The 15,595-nt window shown below is 45.5% G+C and overlaps 1 protein-coding gene across 1 annotated transcript in view; it reads left to right on the plus strand.

Moving 5' to 3' along the window:
* Nucleotides 1–2,901: 2,901 nt before the first annotated feature.
* Nucleotides 2,902–15,595, plus strand: part of EML1 (EMAP like 1) — a 102,372-nt gene continuing 89,678 nt past the window's right edge. The window contains exon 1 of the mRNA XM_073638420.1: nt 2,902–3,052. Within this exon, the coding sequence (XP_073494521.1) occupies nt 3,025–3,052 (28 nt within the window). The 5' untranslated portion in view covers nt 2,902–3,024. The remainder of the gene's footprint in view (nt 3,053–15,595) is intronic.

Below are 15,595 nucleotides of genomic sequence, written 5' to 3' on the forward strand. Positions count from 1 at the left end.
ACCCGGGGCCCAGCACTCTCCTTCTCAAGGGCCCCATAGAGGCCGCTTGGCAATGCAAGGACATCAAGCCTCCCTGCTCTGCCCCAGAGTGTAACTATCGGAGTACTGCACACTCATACAGTTACACTTACGTAGCTCCGGGTGGGCCCCTCAGAGCGTGGGGCCCGGGGCCACCGCCCTCTCTGCCCCCCTGGTAGCTACGCTACTGCCTAGAATACATTAAACCTCTACCTCTTGACGACGGGGCGATTTTTCTATTTTGCCCTTTCGTTTTTATCTCCTTTTCTTACAAGAGCCATAACTATTTTTATTTTTCCAATAACAAAACCTTTTTTTTTCAGAGACGAGCAGTAGTTTTGAATGACACCATTCACTTTACCATGTAATGTCCTGAAAAACAGGAACATATTCAAAGTGCTTTGAAATGCTGAAATAAATACCACACAACGCCGCCAAGAATGATCTGGAAACCGGATTCTCCAATTCAGTATAATAATAGTGACACCAAACATTTTAATTTTCTTTTATATTTTTATTATCAGCTAAAATAAATCAGAACTTTGTAAAAAAAAAATGTTGTTGTGTCACCATTATCTGAGACCTGTAACTTTTTTACTTCTCCGTTGCTGAAGCTCAGTTAGGGCTTATTTTTTGAGTGGCGAGCTATAGTTTTTTTGATGGCTGCAATATACCCCATTTGGGTATATATGATCTTTTGATCGCTTCTTATAGCATTTGTTTAGACGAATGCAGCCACTGAAAAAAAAGACAATTTTGGCATTTAAATTTTCTTACTTTACGGTGTTTAACATACAATTTAATTAGTTTTACATTATTATGGATCAGACTTTTATAGATGCAATGATGCCAAATAGGTTTATATTTTTTTACATTCCTTTATTTTTAACTGGGTCAAATTGGGGGATTCAAACTGTTATATATAAACTTATATATATATATTTTATTATTTTTATTATTTTTTTTAAACCTTTTTTTGTTAGTCCCCCGTGAGAAATTCAACCTGTGTTCCTTTGATCGCTTGTTCTTTATTTTGCCAAGATATTGCAGTATTTAGAAGTGGCGTAACTAGAGACCGATGGGCCCCGGTCTAAAATTTACACATGGACCCCCACCCCGCATGTTGGTCAGATGTATGGGTCCTTGTATTGTTCTAGATCATATAAAGACATGCGTGTCCGCCTCTCATGTCATAATCCTGGCTCCTTCCTGTAATAATCTTCCCCATCCTGGGCCCCTTCCAGGAATAATGTCCACCATCCTGGCATCCTTCTTATAATAATGTCCTCCATCCTGGGCCCCTTCCAGGAATAATTTCCCCAAACTTGGCCATTTATTTAATAATGTCCCCCATCCTGACCCCTTCCAGTAATAATGTCCCCAGTCCTGGGTCATTCCAGTAATAATGCACCCATCCTGGGCCACATCCTATAACAATGTCCCCCATCCTGGGCCCCTTCTTGGTATATTGCCCTCCAACCTGGGCCCCTTCCTGGTATATTGCCCTCCATCCTGGGCCCCTTCCTGATATAATGCACTCCATCCTGGGCCCCTTCCTGGTATAATTGCCCTCCATCCTGGGCCCCTTCCTGATATAATGCCCTCCATCCTGGGCCCCTTCCTGGTATAGTGCCGTCCATCCTGGGCCCCTTCCTGGTATATTGCCCTCATCCTTGACCCCTTCCTGGTATATTGCTCTCCATCCTGGGCCCCTTCCTGGTATAATTCCCTCCATCCTGGGCCCCTTCCTGGTATAATGCCCTCCATCCTGGACCCTTTCCTGGTATATTGCCCTAAATCCTGGGCCCCTTCCTGGTATATTGCCCTCCATCCTGGATCCCTTCCTGGTATATTGCCCTCCATCCTGGGCCCCTTCCTGGTATATTGCCCTCCATCCTCGGCCCCTTCCTGGTATATTGCCCTCCATCCTGGGCCCCTTCCTGGTATATTGCCCTCCATCCTGGGCCCCTTCCTGGTATATTGCCCTCCATCCTGGACTCCTTCCAGGGTGCCGGGGGTTCTCTGCACCGCAATACATTTCAGCTTAATGTACGTCCAAGGACACACATCCAGGTTAAATTGGCGCTGGCGTCGGCGGGCCCCCTCCCGCACCCTCTGTGATCTCGATCGTTATGCCCCACTATTCAGTACAAATCAAGGTCGTCTTTGAAGCCTTGGGTGTGGCTGAGTTTTATAGCTCTACCAAGATGGCAGGCCCCCCATGGCACACCGTCGGCATCTTGTGATCACGTCATGCCAATGGCACTTGAAACAGTGCAGCACCATAATCACGCTATTTAAATGCGATTGTCAGAGATTGACATCAGCATTAAATGGTTAAACAACAGCAATCAGAGTTAGGGATTCCAAAAACATGGCCGCATCAATCCAGAAACAGCGCCACCCCTGTGCACAGATTGTGCCTGGTATTGCAACTCGGTTCCATTGAACTAAATGGAGCTGAGCTGCAATACCGCACACAAACTGTGGACAGATGTGGCCCTGTTTTTGGAACAAACCAGACATGTTTTTCTAACCCTGTTCTTTAGCCATCTTTTACTATAAGTTTTAATACTTTTATCTGTTCCGTGGAAAGTTGGGTGGCCGCCATTATGGCTGGCACAAGGGTCACTGAGCACAAATCTGCAGCACTAGGTATATAAAACTAAGCAGATATGCTGTCCAGCGTCTGGGAAAGCTGGGTGACAGCTGCCGCGGCTGATGAGGACGATATTACTTTGCACAGACATCTGTCACCGCAGCAGATGCCGGATCCTCAATGAACATTTAGGTCCCACCACTATTAATATTACATTTGTCTGCTGCAGTCTAATGGGAAATGGAAAATCCGAGGGGAGGGGAGATCAAATTATATCCTCCAATCCCCGCGCCTCCCGTGCGAGTATCGCCCTTATCTCCAGCCCGGACTACAGCTGTTTGTCAGGGAGAGAGAACACGCAGCGTTACTCCTAGCTCTGACATTTTCCTGCAGCGTCCGTTCCCGGGATGTCGGACAGTGAAGGGATGGCCGTGGGTAAGTCACAAAATTATTTTTACTTACGCTGGCCGCACAGTTTCACGTTTCACAGTTATGTTGGGCCTGGAGTCATCGGAGCAAGGAATCGGGCGGGCGGGAATGTGAGTCCAAATGAAATGAATCACGGGGACGAGGCTCCTTTAAGAGCCGCCTGTTTACAGACATTCAAGACTATCGATCCGATCATAAAATACTTTATTTATAGGGACGGATTATGAAATATATCACTTACTGGTCATCATCTAGGCCAGGGATGTCAAACTCAAACACACAGAGGGCCAAAATGAAAAATTTGAACAAAGTCGCAGGCCAACCAGTATACAGTATAATGGGCCCCTCAAAGTCCTCCATACAGTATAATGGGCCCCTCAAAGTCCTCCATACAGAATAACAAGCCCCACATAGTCCTCCATACAGAATAAAGGGCCGCTCAAAGTCCTCCATACAGAATAACGAACCCCACATAGTCCTCCATACAGAATAACGGGCCCCCAAAGTCTTCCATACAGTATAATGGTCCCCACAATAGTCCTCCATACAGTATAATGGTCCCCCCCACAGTCCTCCATGCAGTATAATGACCCCACATAGTCCTCCATACAGTGTAATGGGCCCACATAGTCCTCCATACAGTATAATGGTCCCCACAATAGTCCTCCATACAGAATAATGGCCCCACATAGTTCTCCATACAGGATAATGGTCCTCACGTAGTACTCCATACAGTGTAATGGTCCCCACATAGTCCTACATACAGAATAATGAGCCCCACATAGTCCTCCATACAGAATAAAGGGCCCCTCAAAGTCCTCCATACAGAATAACAAGCCCCACATAGTCCTCCATACAGAATAAAGGGCCGCTCAAAGTCCTCCATACAGAATAACGAGCCCCACATAGTCCTCCATACAGAATAACGGGCCCCCAAAGTCTTCCATACAGTATAATGGTCCCCACAATAGTCCTCCATACAGTATAATGGGCCCCCCACAGTCCTCCATGCAGTATAATGACCCCACATAGTCCTCCATACAGTGTAATGGGCCCACATAGTCCTCCATACAGTATAATGGTCCCCACAATAGTCCTCCATACAGAATAATGGCCCCACGTAGTTCTCCATACAGGATAATGGTCCTCACGTAGTACTCCATACAGTGTAATGGTCCCCACATAGTCCTACATACAGAATAATGAGCCCCACATACAGTTATATGAAAAAGTTTGGGCACCCCTATTAATCTTAAGCTTAATGTTTTATAAAAATTGGTGTTTTTGCAACAGCTATTTCAGTTTGATATATGTAATAACTGTTGGACACAGTAATGTTTCTGCCTTGAAATGAGGTTTATTGTACTAACAGAAAATGTGCAATCTGCATTCAAACAAAATTTGACAGGTGCATAAGTATGGGCACCCTTATCATTTTCTTGTTTTAAATACTCCTACCTACTTTTTACTGACTTACTAAAGCACTTTTTTGGTTTTGTAACCTCATTGAGCTTTGAACTTCATAGCCAGGTGTATGCAATCATGAGAAAAGCTACTTAAAGTGGCCATTTGCAAGTTGTTCTCCTGTTTGAATCTCCTCTGAAGAGTGGCATCATGGGCTCCTCAAAACAACTGTCAAATGATCTGAAAACAAAGATTTGTTGTTCAGGGGAAGGATACAAAAAGCTGTCTCAGAGATTTAACCTGTCAGTTTCCACTGTGAGGAACATAGTAAGGAAATGGAAGAACACAGGGACAGTTCTTGTTAAGGCCAGAAGTGGCAGGCCAAGAAAAACATCAGAAAGGCAGAGAAGAAGAATGGTGAGATCAGTCATGGACAATCCTCAGACCACCTCCAGAGAGCTGCAGCATCAACTTGCTGCAGATGGTGTCACTGTGCATCGGTCAACTATACAACGCATTTTGAACAAGGAGAAGCTGTATGGGAGAGTGATGCGAAAGAAGCCGTTTCTGCAAGCATGCCACAAACAGAGTCGGCTGAGGTATGCAAAAGCACATTTGGAGAAGCCAATTTCTTTTTGGAAGAAGGTCCTGTGGACTGATGAAACCAAGATTGAGTTGTTGGTCATACAAAAAGGCATTATGGATGGTGGCAAAAAAACACAGCATTCCAAGAAAAACACTTGCTACCCACAGTAAAATTTGGTGGAGGTTCCATCATGCTTTGGGGCTGTGTGGCCAATACCGGCACCGGGAATCTTGTTAAAGTTGAGGGACGCATGGTTTCCACTCAGTATCAGCAGATTCTTGACAATAATGTTCAAGAATCAGTGATAAAGTTGAAATTACGCAGAGGATGGATCTTTCAGCAAGACAATGATCCAAAACACCGCTCCAAATCTACTCAGGCATTCATGCAGAGGAACAATTACAATGTTCTGGAATGGCCATCCCAGTCCCCAGACCTGAATATCATTGAACATCTGTGGGATCATTTGAAGAGGGCTGTCCATGCTCGGAGACCATCAAACTTAACTGAACTGGAATTGTTTTGTAAAGAGGAATGGTCAAAAATACCTTCATCCAGGATCCAGGAACTCATTAAAAGCTACAGGAAGCGACTAGAGGCTGTTATTTTTGCAAAAGGAGGATCTACTAAATATTAATGTCACGTTTCTGGTGAGGTGCCCATACTTATGCACCTGTCATATTTTGTTTGAATTCAGATTGCACATTTTCTGTTAGTACAATAAACCTCATTTCAAGGCAGAAACATTACTGTGTCCAACAGTTATTACATATATCAAACTGAAATAGCTGTTGCAAAAACACCAATTTTTTATAAAACATTAAGCTTAAGATTAATAGGGGTGCCCAAACTTTTTCATATAACTGTAGTCCTCCATACAGAATAATGGACCCCACATAGTCCTCCATACAGTATAATGGGCCCCACATAGTCCTCCATACAGTATAATGGGCCCCACATAGTCCTCCATACAGAATAATGGACCCTACATAGTCCTTCATACAGTATAATGGGCCCACATAGTCCTCCATACAGTATAATGGTCCCCACAATAGTCCTCCATACAGAATAATGGCCCCACATAGTCCTCCATACAGAATAATGGGCCCACATAGTCCTCCATACAGAATAATGGGCCCCACATAGTCCTCCATACAGAATAATGGGCCCCACATAGTGCTCCATACAGTATAATGGTCCCACAATAGTCCTCCATACAGAATAATGGACCCCACATAGTCATCCATACAGAATAATGGGCCCACATAGTCCTCCATACAGAATAATGGACCCCACATAGTCCTCCATACAGAATAATGTGCCCCACATAGTCCTCCATACAGAATAATGAGCCCCACATAGTCCTCCATACAGTATAATGGTCCTCACATAGTGCTCCATACAGAATAATGGACCTCACATAGTCCTTCATACAGTATAATGGGCCCCACATAGTCCTCCATACAGAATAATGAGCCCCACATAGTCCTTCATACAGTATAATGGTCCTCACGTAGTGCTCCATACAGTATAATGGCCCCACATAGTCCTCCGTACAGAATAATGAGCCCCACATAGTCCTCCGTACAGAACAATGGACCCCATATAGTCCTCCATACAGTATAATGGGCCCACATAGTCCTCCATACAGAATAATGGACCCCACATAGTCCTCCATACAGTACAATGGCCCCACATAGTCCTCCATACAATATAATGGCACCACATAGTCCTATCCCACATAGTCCTCCATACAGAATAATGACCCCACATAGTCCTCCATACAGTATAATGGCACCACATAGTCCTCCATACAGTATAATGGCACCACATAGTCCTCCATACAGTATAATGGGCCCCACATAGTCCTCCATACAGAATAATGGACCCCACATAGTCCTCCATACAGTATAATGGGCCAACATAGTCCTCCATATAAAATAATGGGCCCCACATAGTCCTCCATACAGAATAATGGACCCCACATAGTCCTCCATACAGTATAATGGCACCACATAGTCCTCCATACAGTATAATGGGCCCCACATAGTCCTCCATACAGAATAATGACCCCACATAGTCCTCCATACAGTATAATGGCACCACATAGTCCTCCATACAGTATAATGGCACCACATAGTCCTCCATACAGTATAATGGGCCCCACATAGTCCTCCATACAGAATAATGGACCCCACATAATCCTCCATACAGTATAATGGGCCAACATAGTCCTCCATATAAAATAATGGGCCCCACATAGTCCTCCATACAGAATAATGGACCCCACATAGTCCTCCATACAGAATAATGGGCCCCACATAGTCCTCCATACAGTATAATGGGCCCCACATAGTGCTCCATACAGAATAATGGGCCCACATAGTGCTCCATACAGAATAATGGGCCCACATAGTCCTCCATACAGTATAATGGCACCACATAGTCCTCCATACAGAATAATGGCCCCACATAGTCCTCCATACAGTATAATGGCCCCACATAGTCCTCTATACAGAATAATGGCCCCACATAGTCCTCTATACAGAATAATGGGCCCCACATAGTCCTCCATACAGAATAATGGCCCCACATAGTCCTCTATACAGAAAATGGCTCCACATAGGGGTTGTGGTTCTGGTGTCGCGGGCCAAATAAAACCACTCTGTGGACTAGAGTTTGACATGTATGATCTAGGCTGTATTAAGGTAAATATTTGTGCCGTCTCCCGCCCTTTCATTCCTTATTTTGCAATACTGACCGATAACGATTTCTGCGCTTTTAGTATGCCGCCATATATTGGTGGCAAATAAATTGGAGGTATAAAACAGAACCCACATAATATTACCAATTGTGCCTACATGATAACAACATAAAGCGCTCGCATAAATAAAATCTACATAATGGTATGAATAAACAATACTGATATACAGTGCTCACATATTAGTGCCATATAGTCAGACCGTAACAGTGCCATACGCTATGAGAGGCCTAATGGGTAAATGTCCTGAGATAATTTACAAAAATGGTCATGAAATTCAGCCATACAGAATCTACATAATGGTGCAATACAGTGTCATATAGTGCTGTCATATAGAGTCCATATTATACTACCATATAGTGCCTACATAGCAGAACTATAATGTGTCCACATGATACTGTTATATAGAGTCTACATAATGCTACTAACATACATAGTCTACATAGTAATACCATACAGTGTCCACATTATACTGCCATATAGAACCTAAATGATATTACAATAAAATGACCACATATTACTGTTACATAAAATCGACATAATACCATACAGTGCCCCCATAATACTTCCATATAGGACATATCTAACTGTGCCACACATTGCTCACAGAAACTGGTCTTACAGTACTGAAGTAGTGAGCTCATAACAGTGCTATACCGTGCTCACATAACACTGCCATATAATAGCAATATAATAATACCCATATAATTTTGCCATGCAATACCTACATAATAATGCTTTAAAATACTCACATAATACCCCACCATTGACAACATCTGCAAGGAGTTTGTATGTTCTCCCCGTGTTTGCGTGGGTTTCCTCCGGGTTCTCCAGTTTCCTCCCACACTCCAAAGACTGATAGGGAATGTAGATTGTGAGCCCCAATGGGGACAGTGACGATAATAATGTCTGCACAGCGCTGCTTAATTAATGGTGCAATATAAGTGAGTAAAATAAATAAATAATACTGCTACACAAAACCCATGTAATACTGCCTTACATTACACACATAACATTGCTAAGCAATACCCATATACTACTATCAAACAATACACCCATAATACTGCTTTACAGTATCCAGATTAAACTTCTACACAATATCCATATAATGCTGCCATACAATACTCACATAATACTGCCTTACAGTACCAACGTTACACTGCCATATAATACCAATATAAAACTACTACACAGTACCAATGTAATACTGCCATACAATACCCACATAAAACTGCCTTACAGTACCCACATAAACCTGCTTCACAATACCTATACAATGCTGCCATACAATACCCACATAATGCTCAAATATAATACCCACAGAGCATTGCTACACGGTACCTACAAAATACTACCATATAATACCCATATAAAACTGTTACACAGTACCCATGTAATACTGCCATACAATCCTCACAAAATACTGCCTTATAGTACCCACATAAACCTAGGCAATACCTATATAATGCTGTCATACAATACCCACATAATACTGCCATAAAACTGCTGCACATTACCCATGTAATACTGCCATATAATACTCACATAATGCTGCCATACAATACTCACAATAATACTGCTATATAGTGTCTGCATATTGCTGCTATAGAGTGAGCAGATACCAGTGCCCAAACAGTGCAGGCCACATATTGTGGGGGCAGGGTAGTGTTGCTATTATTCTCTCCATAGTTGGCGTTTACTGCAATGTATTGTCCGCTGTTATCAGCCATGACAGGCTGGGGGATGACCACATTTTTCCTGCCTGTCATTCATTTTCAGGAAGTCTGCTGTGTGCGGAAACATTTCTTTCCACCATGACACCTGTATATCTGACATTATACTTGCAAACTAGACCAGTGTTTTGCAAATCGATATGATTCCCCCCAAGCCCCCGACCCCGGGGCTAAAACTTGGAACTTCTGTGTTGCCAAAAGTCCTTTAGTTTAAAGGGGATCACTGAAGAAAAGTGGACTCCTTTCCCCCCACAACTTTAAAAAAGCCGAGATAAAAAAAGGTAAAAAGTATTTACTCCAGTAAGAGGAGCCCCCTGTCGCTCCCTATGGGCAGTGTAGTGTGCAAGTATCTTCAAGGGTCACATGAATGAAGGCTAAAATTAAAAAGCCAGGAGGATGGACCCTATTTATTCGTTTACAGGGCCTATTTTTCTCCACCTTTCCAGACATGACTGATTTATTTGAGAAACAGCGCCACACCTGCCCACAGGTTGTTTCTGGTATTGCAGCTCTATTAAAGTGACTGGTTCTAAGCTTCTTGTTGGCAGCGGATCATTCAGGATACTCTCAAAGCGTGATGACAACAGAACAAAGCATTTATTAGCTATAAACAGGCACAGATAGGATAGGCCTTGTGGAGTCAGGAATATACATATCTTAAGTGTCTCTGTGCAGCATCAGCAGGCTGCTTCTCCTCTCATGCACAGATGCAGGAAACTGAACACAGTCACATGGTCTTTTCTGTGTGTGAGCCTCTGGGAGTTTTTTTTTAAACTTTATAGACAATACACAAACCTAGCAATAGAACATTTACATACACAGGAATGGAGTTGTTGCACTAGACATATTCCAACACCGCCACTCAACAACTACTTATCCTGTTAGTCCCATTGCAGTTCTGAAGTCCTCAAACTTGGCTCTTGGCAATGGTTTTGTCATACCATCAGCTAACATCTTGTCAGACTCGCAATAAACAACCTCTAGTACACCACGTTCTACTAAGTCACATCTCTGGCTCAGGAAGTGCTCTGACCATATAAGAAAGGCGTGGAGCTGGGATACCTTTGTTTGGTCTTTCTGATCTCCTGATTGGAGGTTGACTTGGTCCTTCTGTTTCTTCCTTGCTGGCTTCAGAGCTTATCCAGGCTTCAGTGTTTTCTTTTTCAGTGTCTGGGTTTGGTGATTGAGATTCTTGTTCTTGTTTCTTGGCTTGAATGACTGGTGTAACCAGGGTCGGCTCCAGGTTTTTGTGGGCCCCGGGCGAAAGAGTCTCAATGGGCCCCTTTAACACATACCACGATTCATGATACTCAGATACCGCAGAGAAATATATATATATATAGTACAATGCAAAGATTTCACTTCTTACATTACATGAGAGATATCTATTGTAAATTCTACGATAGCTCAGAAACCCCCATAAAATGCTCCATACAGGATACTGGCCCCCATATAACGGCTCCATACAGGATACTGCTCCCCATATAACGCTCCATACAGAATACTGGCCCCCATATAACGCTCCATGCAGGCTGTGCCCCCACATAATGCTCCATGTAGGCTGTTCCCCCCACATAACGCCTCATGCAGGTCGTTCCCCCCACATAATGCCCCATGCAGACTGTTCCCCCATGTAATGCCCCATGCAGGATGTTAGCTTCCTTATAATGCACCATGCAGGATGTCACCCCACCTCCCTTATAATGCCCCATGCAGGATGTCACCCCCCCCTCGCTTATAATGTCCCATGCAGGATGTCACTCCCCCCCTTTTAATGTCCCATGCAGGATGTCACCCCCCCTCCCTTATAATGCCCCATGCAGGATGTCACCCCCCCCTCCCTTATAATGCCCCATGCAGGATGTCACCCCCCTCCCTTATAATGCCCCATGCAGGATGTCACACCCCCCTCGCTTATAATGCCCCATGCAGGATGTTACACGCCCCCTCCCTTATAATGCCCCATGCAGGATGTCACCCCCCTCCCTTATAATGTCCCATGCAGGATGTCACCCCCCCTCCCTTATAATGCCCCATGCAGGATGTCACCCCCCTCCCTTATAATGCCCCATGCAGGATGTCACACCCCCCTCGCTTATAATGCCCCATGCAGGATGTTACACCCCCCCTCCCTTATAATACCCCATGCAGGATGTCACCCCCCCCCTCCCTTATAATGCCCCATGCAGGATGTCACCCCCCCTCCCTTATAATGTCCCATGCAGGATGTCACCCCCCCTCCCTTATAATGCCCCATGCAGGATGTCACACCCCCTTCGCTTATAATGCTCCATGCAGGATGTCACCCCCCCTCCCTTATAATGCCCCATGCAGGATGTCACACACCCCCCCTCCCTTATAATGCCCCATGCAGGATGTCACACCCCTCCCTTATAATGCCCCATGCAGGATGTCACACCCCCCTCGCTTATAATGTCCCATGCAGGATGTCACTTCCCCCCCCTTTTAATGCCCCATGCAGGATGTCACCCCCCCTCCCTTATAATGCCCCATGCAGGATGTCACCCCCCCTCCATTATAATGTCCCATGCAGGATGTCACCCCCCCCCTCCCTTATAATGCCCCATGCAGGATGTCACCCCCCTCCCTTATAATGCCCCATGCAGGATGTCACACCCCCCTCGCTTATAATGCCCTATGCAGGATGTTACACCCCCCCTCCCTTATAATGCCCCATGCAGGATGTCACACCCCCCTCGCTTATAATGCCCCATGCAGGATGTTACACCCCCTCCCTTATAATACCCCATGCAGGATGTCACACCCCCCCTCCCTTATAATGCCCCATGCAGGATGTCACCCCCCTCCCTTATAATGTCCCATGCAGGATGTCACCCCCCCTCCCTTATAATGCCCCATGCAGGATGTCACACCCCCTTCGCTTATAATGCTCCATGCAGGATGTCACCCCCCCTCCCTTATAATGCCCCATGCAGGATGTCACACACCCCCCCTCCCTTATAATGACCCATGCAGGATGTCACCCCCCCTCCCTTATAATGCCCCATGCAGGATGTCACACCCCCCTCGCTTATAATGTCCCATGCAGGATGTCACTCCCCCCCCCCTTTTAATGCCCCATGCAGGATGTCACCCCCCTCCCTTATAATGCCCCATGCAGGATGTCACTTCCCCCCCTTTTAATGCCCCATGCAGGATGTCACCCCCCCATATAATGCCCCATGCAGGATGTCACACACCCCCACCATATAATGCCCCATGCAGGATGTCACACCACCCCACCCCACCATATAATGCCCCATGCCTCCATACAATAAAAAAAAAAGTCAAATACTCACCTCACTTCTCACTTGCTGCCGCTGCTCCGGACTCCTCACTTGCGCCGGCGTCTTCCCGCTCTGTGTTGTGACGGCTTTGGAGAGAGCGCGGTGTAAAGACGTCACAGTGCCCTCTGACCTGAGACATCACTGTGCAGCAGCCGCGGAAGAAACCGGAGCTGCTGCGGAGGCACGAGGAGAGGTAAGTATTGTGCCGGGGCCCTGAGCAAGCGGGGAGGGGGGAGCTGACACCGGCACCGCACCGCTCACGGGTCCCATATAGCGGCGGGTCATTAAAAGTAACTACATTCCCTTTTTGCGTAAGCTTCTTTACTGACAGAAGATTTCTTTCAAGACTGGGAACATAGAGAACATCCTTTACTGGGATCTTTCTGCTTTGTGCTGAGGAAACTGGACAGTTGAGTTAGCCGTCTCCTACTCCTTCTGAAGTCATATATTGACCATTAGCTAAGATGACCCTTTCTGACTTGCTTTCATCAATGTCAGTGAACAAATCCTTGTTATTCGTCATATGGCTGCTAGCACCAGAGTCTATACACCACATATGCTTTGCAGATGAGCCTGTACTTGTATTACTTGCAGTTTCAACACATGCAGATTTTTCCTCTACAGCTGTTTTCACCTTTTGATCACTGTTCTGCTTTTTAAGCTGACTCATTCTTGCTTTCCAAATTCTGCAGTCTGCATTAAGGTGGCCGGACTTTCTACAGACAAAACATTCACAAGTTTCCCTTAGATTGCTCTTATTTTTAGGAAAGTCCTGTGTCTTTAATGCTGTTTCTGCTCTAGATTCATTACTGCTGCTTACATTGTGTGTTTTTCGCTTGAATTCATCTACAAGCTTGCCTTTGACATATTCTAGTGTGAGCTCATCATCTGGCCGTGCATCTAGTGCAGTGACAAGTGTGTCATAATTTTCTGGAAGACCACTTAGGCTATGTGCCCACGATGCAGAAATGCTCAGGATTTTTTCCTGAGCGTTTCTGCATCTCCCTGGCAGAAAAAAACGCATGCGGATTGTACATGCGGATTGTACATGCGTTTTCCTGTCAGGGACATGCGGATGTGAAGCGTTCTTCACTTGCATTTCCACATGCGGGTTGACAAGCGCTTTCCAAGCGATTTTAGCATCACTTGGAAAGTGCTTGACAACTTGGTCACACTATATAAATCCATGCAAACAGCATGGATTTATATAGTGTGACCCGAGAGAATGTCAAAAAATAAATGTATACTTACCCTCCGATGGCCCCCGGTGTCCTGCTTCACTCCGTTCTCCCTTGCCGGCAGCGGTACACTGAAGGACCTGCCGACGTTAGCGTCGCGTGACCTGTCACATGACTCTGACGTCAGCGCAGGTCCTTCATTCCATCGCGAAGTGCTGGGAAGCAAGGAGGAGCGCAGCGCGGGCCGCCAGAAGGTAAATATATATATATTTTTTATTTTATTCTTTTTTTACAGCTTTTTTAATGGTACCTGGGTGTAGATGAGACTCTCCTCTCCTCTACACCCGGGTACCATCCGCCCATTAGAACTCTCCAATTATGCAAGTACAGATGCAGTCTTGCGGAATTGGCGCGTTCTAATGCAAGTAAATGGCGGCGAAAACGCAGCACTTCCACAAAATAATTGGTAGTGCTGCGTTTTTTTCCGCAATGATAATCCGCAGCGGAAATTTCCGCAGTATGTGCACGACACATGCGGATTATCATTGGGGAACATGGCAGGCCTTCTACCATGCGTTTTTTAAGCGTTTCTGCAATGTTTTTGCCACTACGGAAACGCTTAAAAAACGCATCGTGCGCACACAGCCTTAATAGTAGTGCAGCAACATGAAAGTCTTTAATTTCTTCTCCAATGCCCAGGAGACTCTCCACGATCTCTAGGGTGTTTCTTATATAGTCCTGCATATTCTGCCCATCAGTTAGACAGTTTTCTCATGAGACAAAGCTTATTGCTGAGATTCGATCTTTCATGCACTTTCTGTAATTCATCCCACATCTCTTTTGCAGTTGCACATTTGCATATATGCACAATCTGATCATCATCTACACTGAGGGAGATTTGTGCTTTATGATCCTTTTCTAGCCAATCATCTGGCAATGGATGAGGCACTTGTTCCTGCGTATATTTCCATGTACCTTCTCTTATGAGCAGCAATTTCACCTTAAATTTCCAAGATTGATCATTCTGATTGGTGAGACTTTGCACTGAGAACTTGCAGTGATCCCTGCTAGTGGACATCTTCTCTGTTGCTCTGTGCTGCTTTTGCTTTGGACTTCTGTTGCTGTTTTACTCTTCTGTGTCACTCATGGGGTCCTGTGTCACGTTGGGGTCCTGTGTCACGCTGGGGTCCTGGGTCACGCTGGGGTCCTGGGTCACGCTGGGGTCCTGGGTCACGCTGGGGTCCTGGGTCACGCTGGGGTCCTGGGTCACGCTGGGGTCCTGGGTCACGCTGGGGTCCTGGGTCACGCTGGGGTCCTGTGTCTCGCTGGGGTCCTGTGTCACGCTGGGGTCCTGTGTCACGCTGGGGTCCTGTGTCACGCTGGGGTCCTGTGTCACGCTGGGCCCATAACCTGTTGGCAGTGGATCATTCAGGATACTCTCAAAGCATGTTGACAACAGAACAAAGCTTTAATTAGCTATAAACAGGTACAGATATGATAGGCTTTGTGGAGTCAGGAATACACATATCTTAAGTGTCTCTGTGCAGCATCAGCAGGCTGCTTCTCCTCTCATGCACAG

The sequence above is a fragment of the Phyllobates terribilis genome, unplaced genomic scaffold (genome assembly GCF_046119375.1).
Source record: "Phyllobates terribilis strain yellow unplaced genomic scaffold, ASM4611937v1 Scaffold_7__3_contigs__length_470593459, whole genome shotgun sequence".
NCBI lineage: Eukaryota > Metazoa > Chordata > Amphibia > Anura > Dendrobatidae > Phyllobates > Phyllobates terribilis.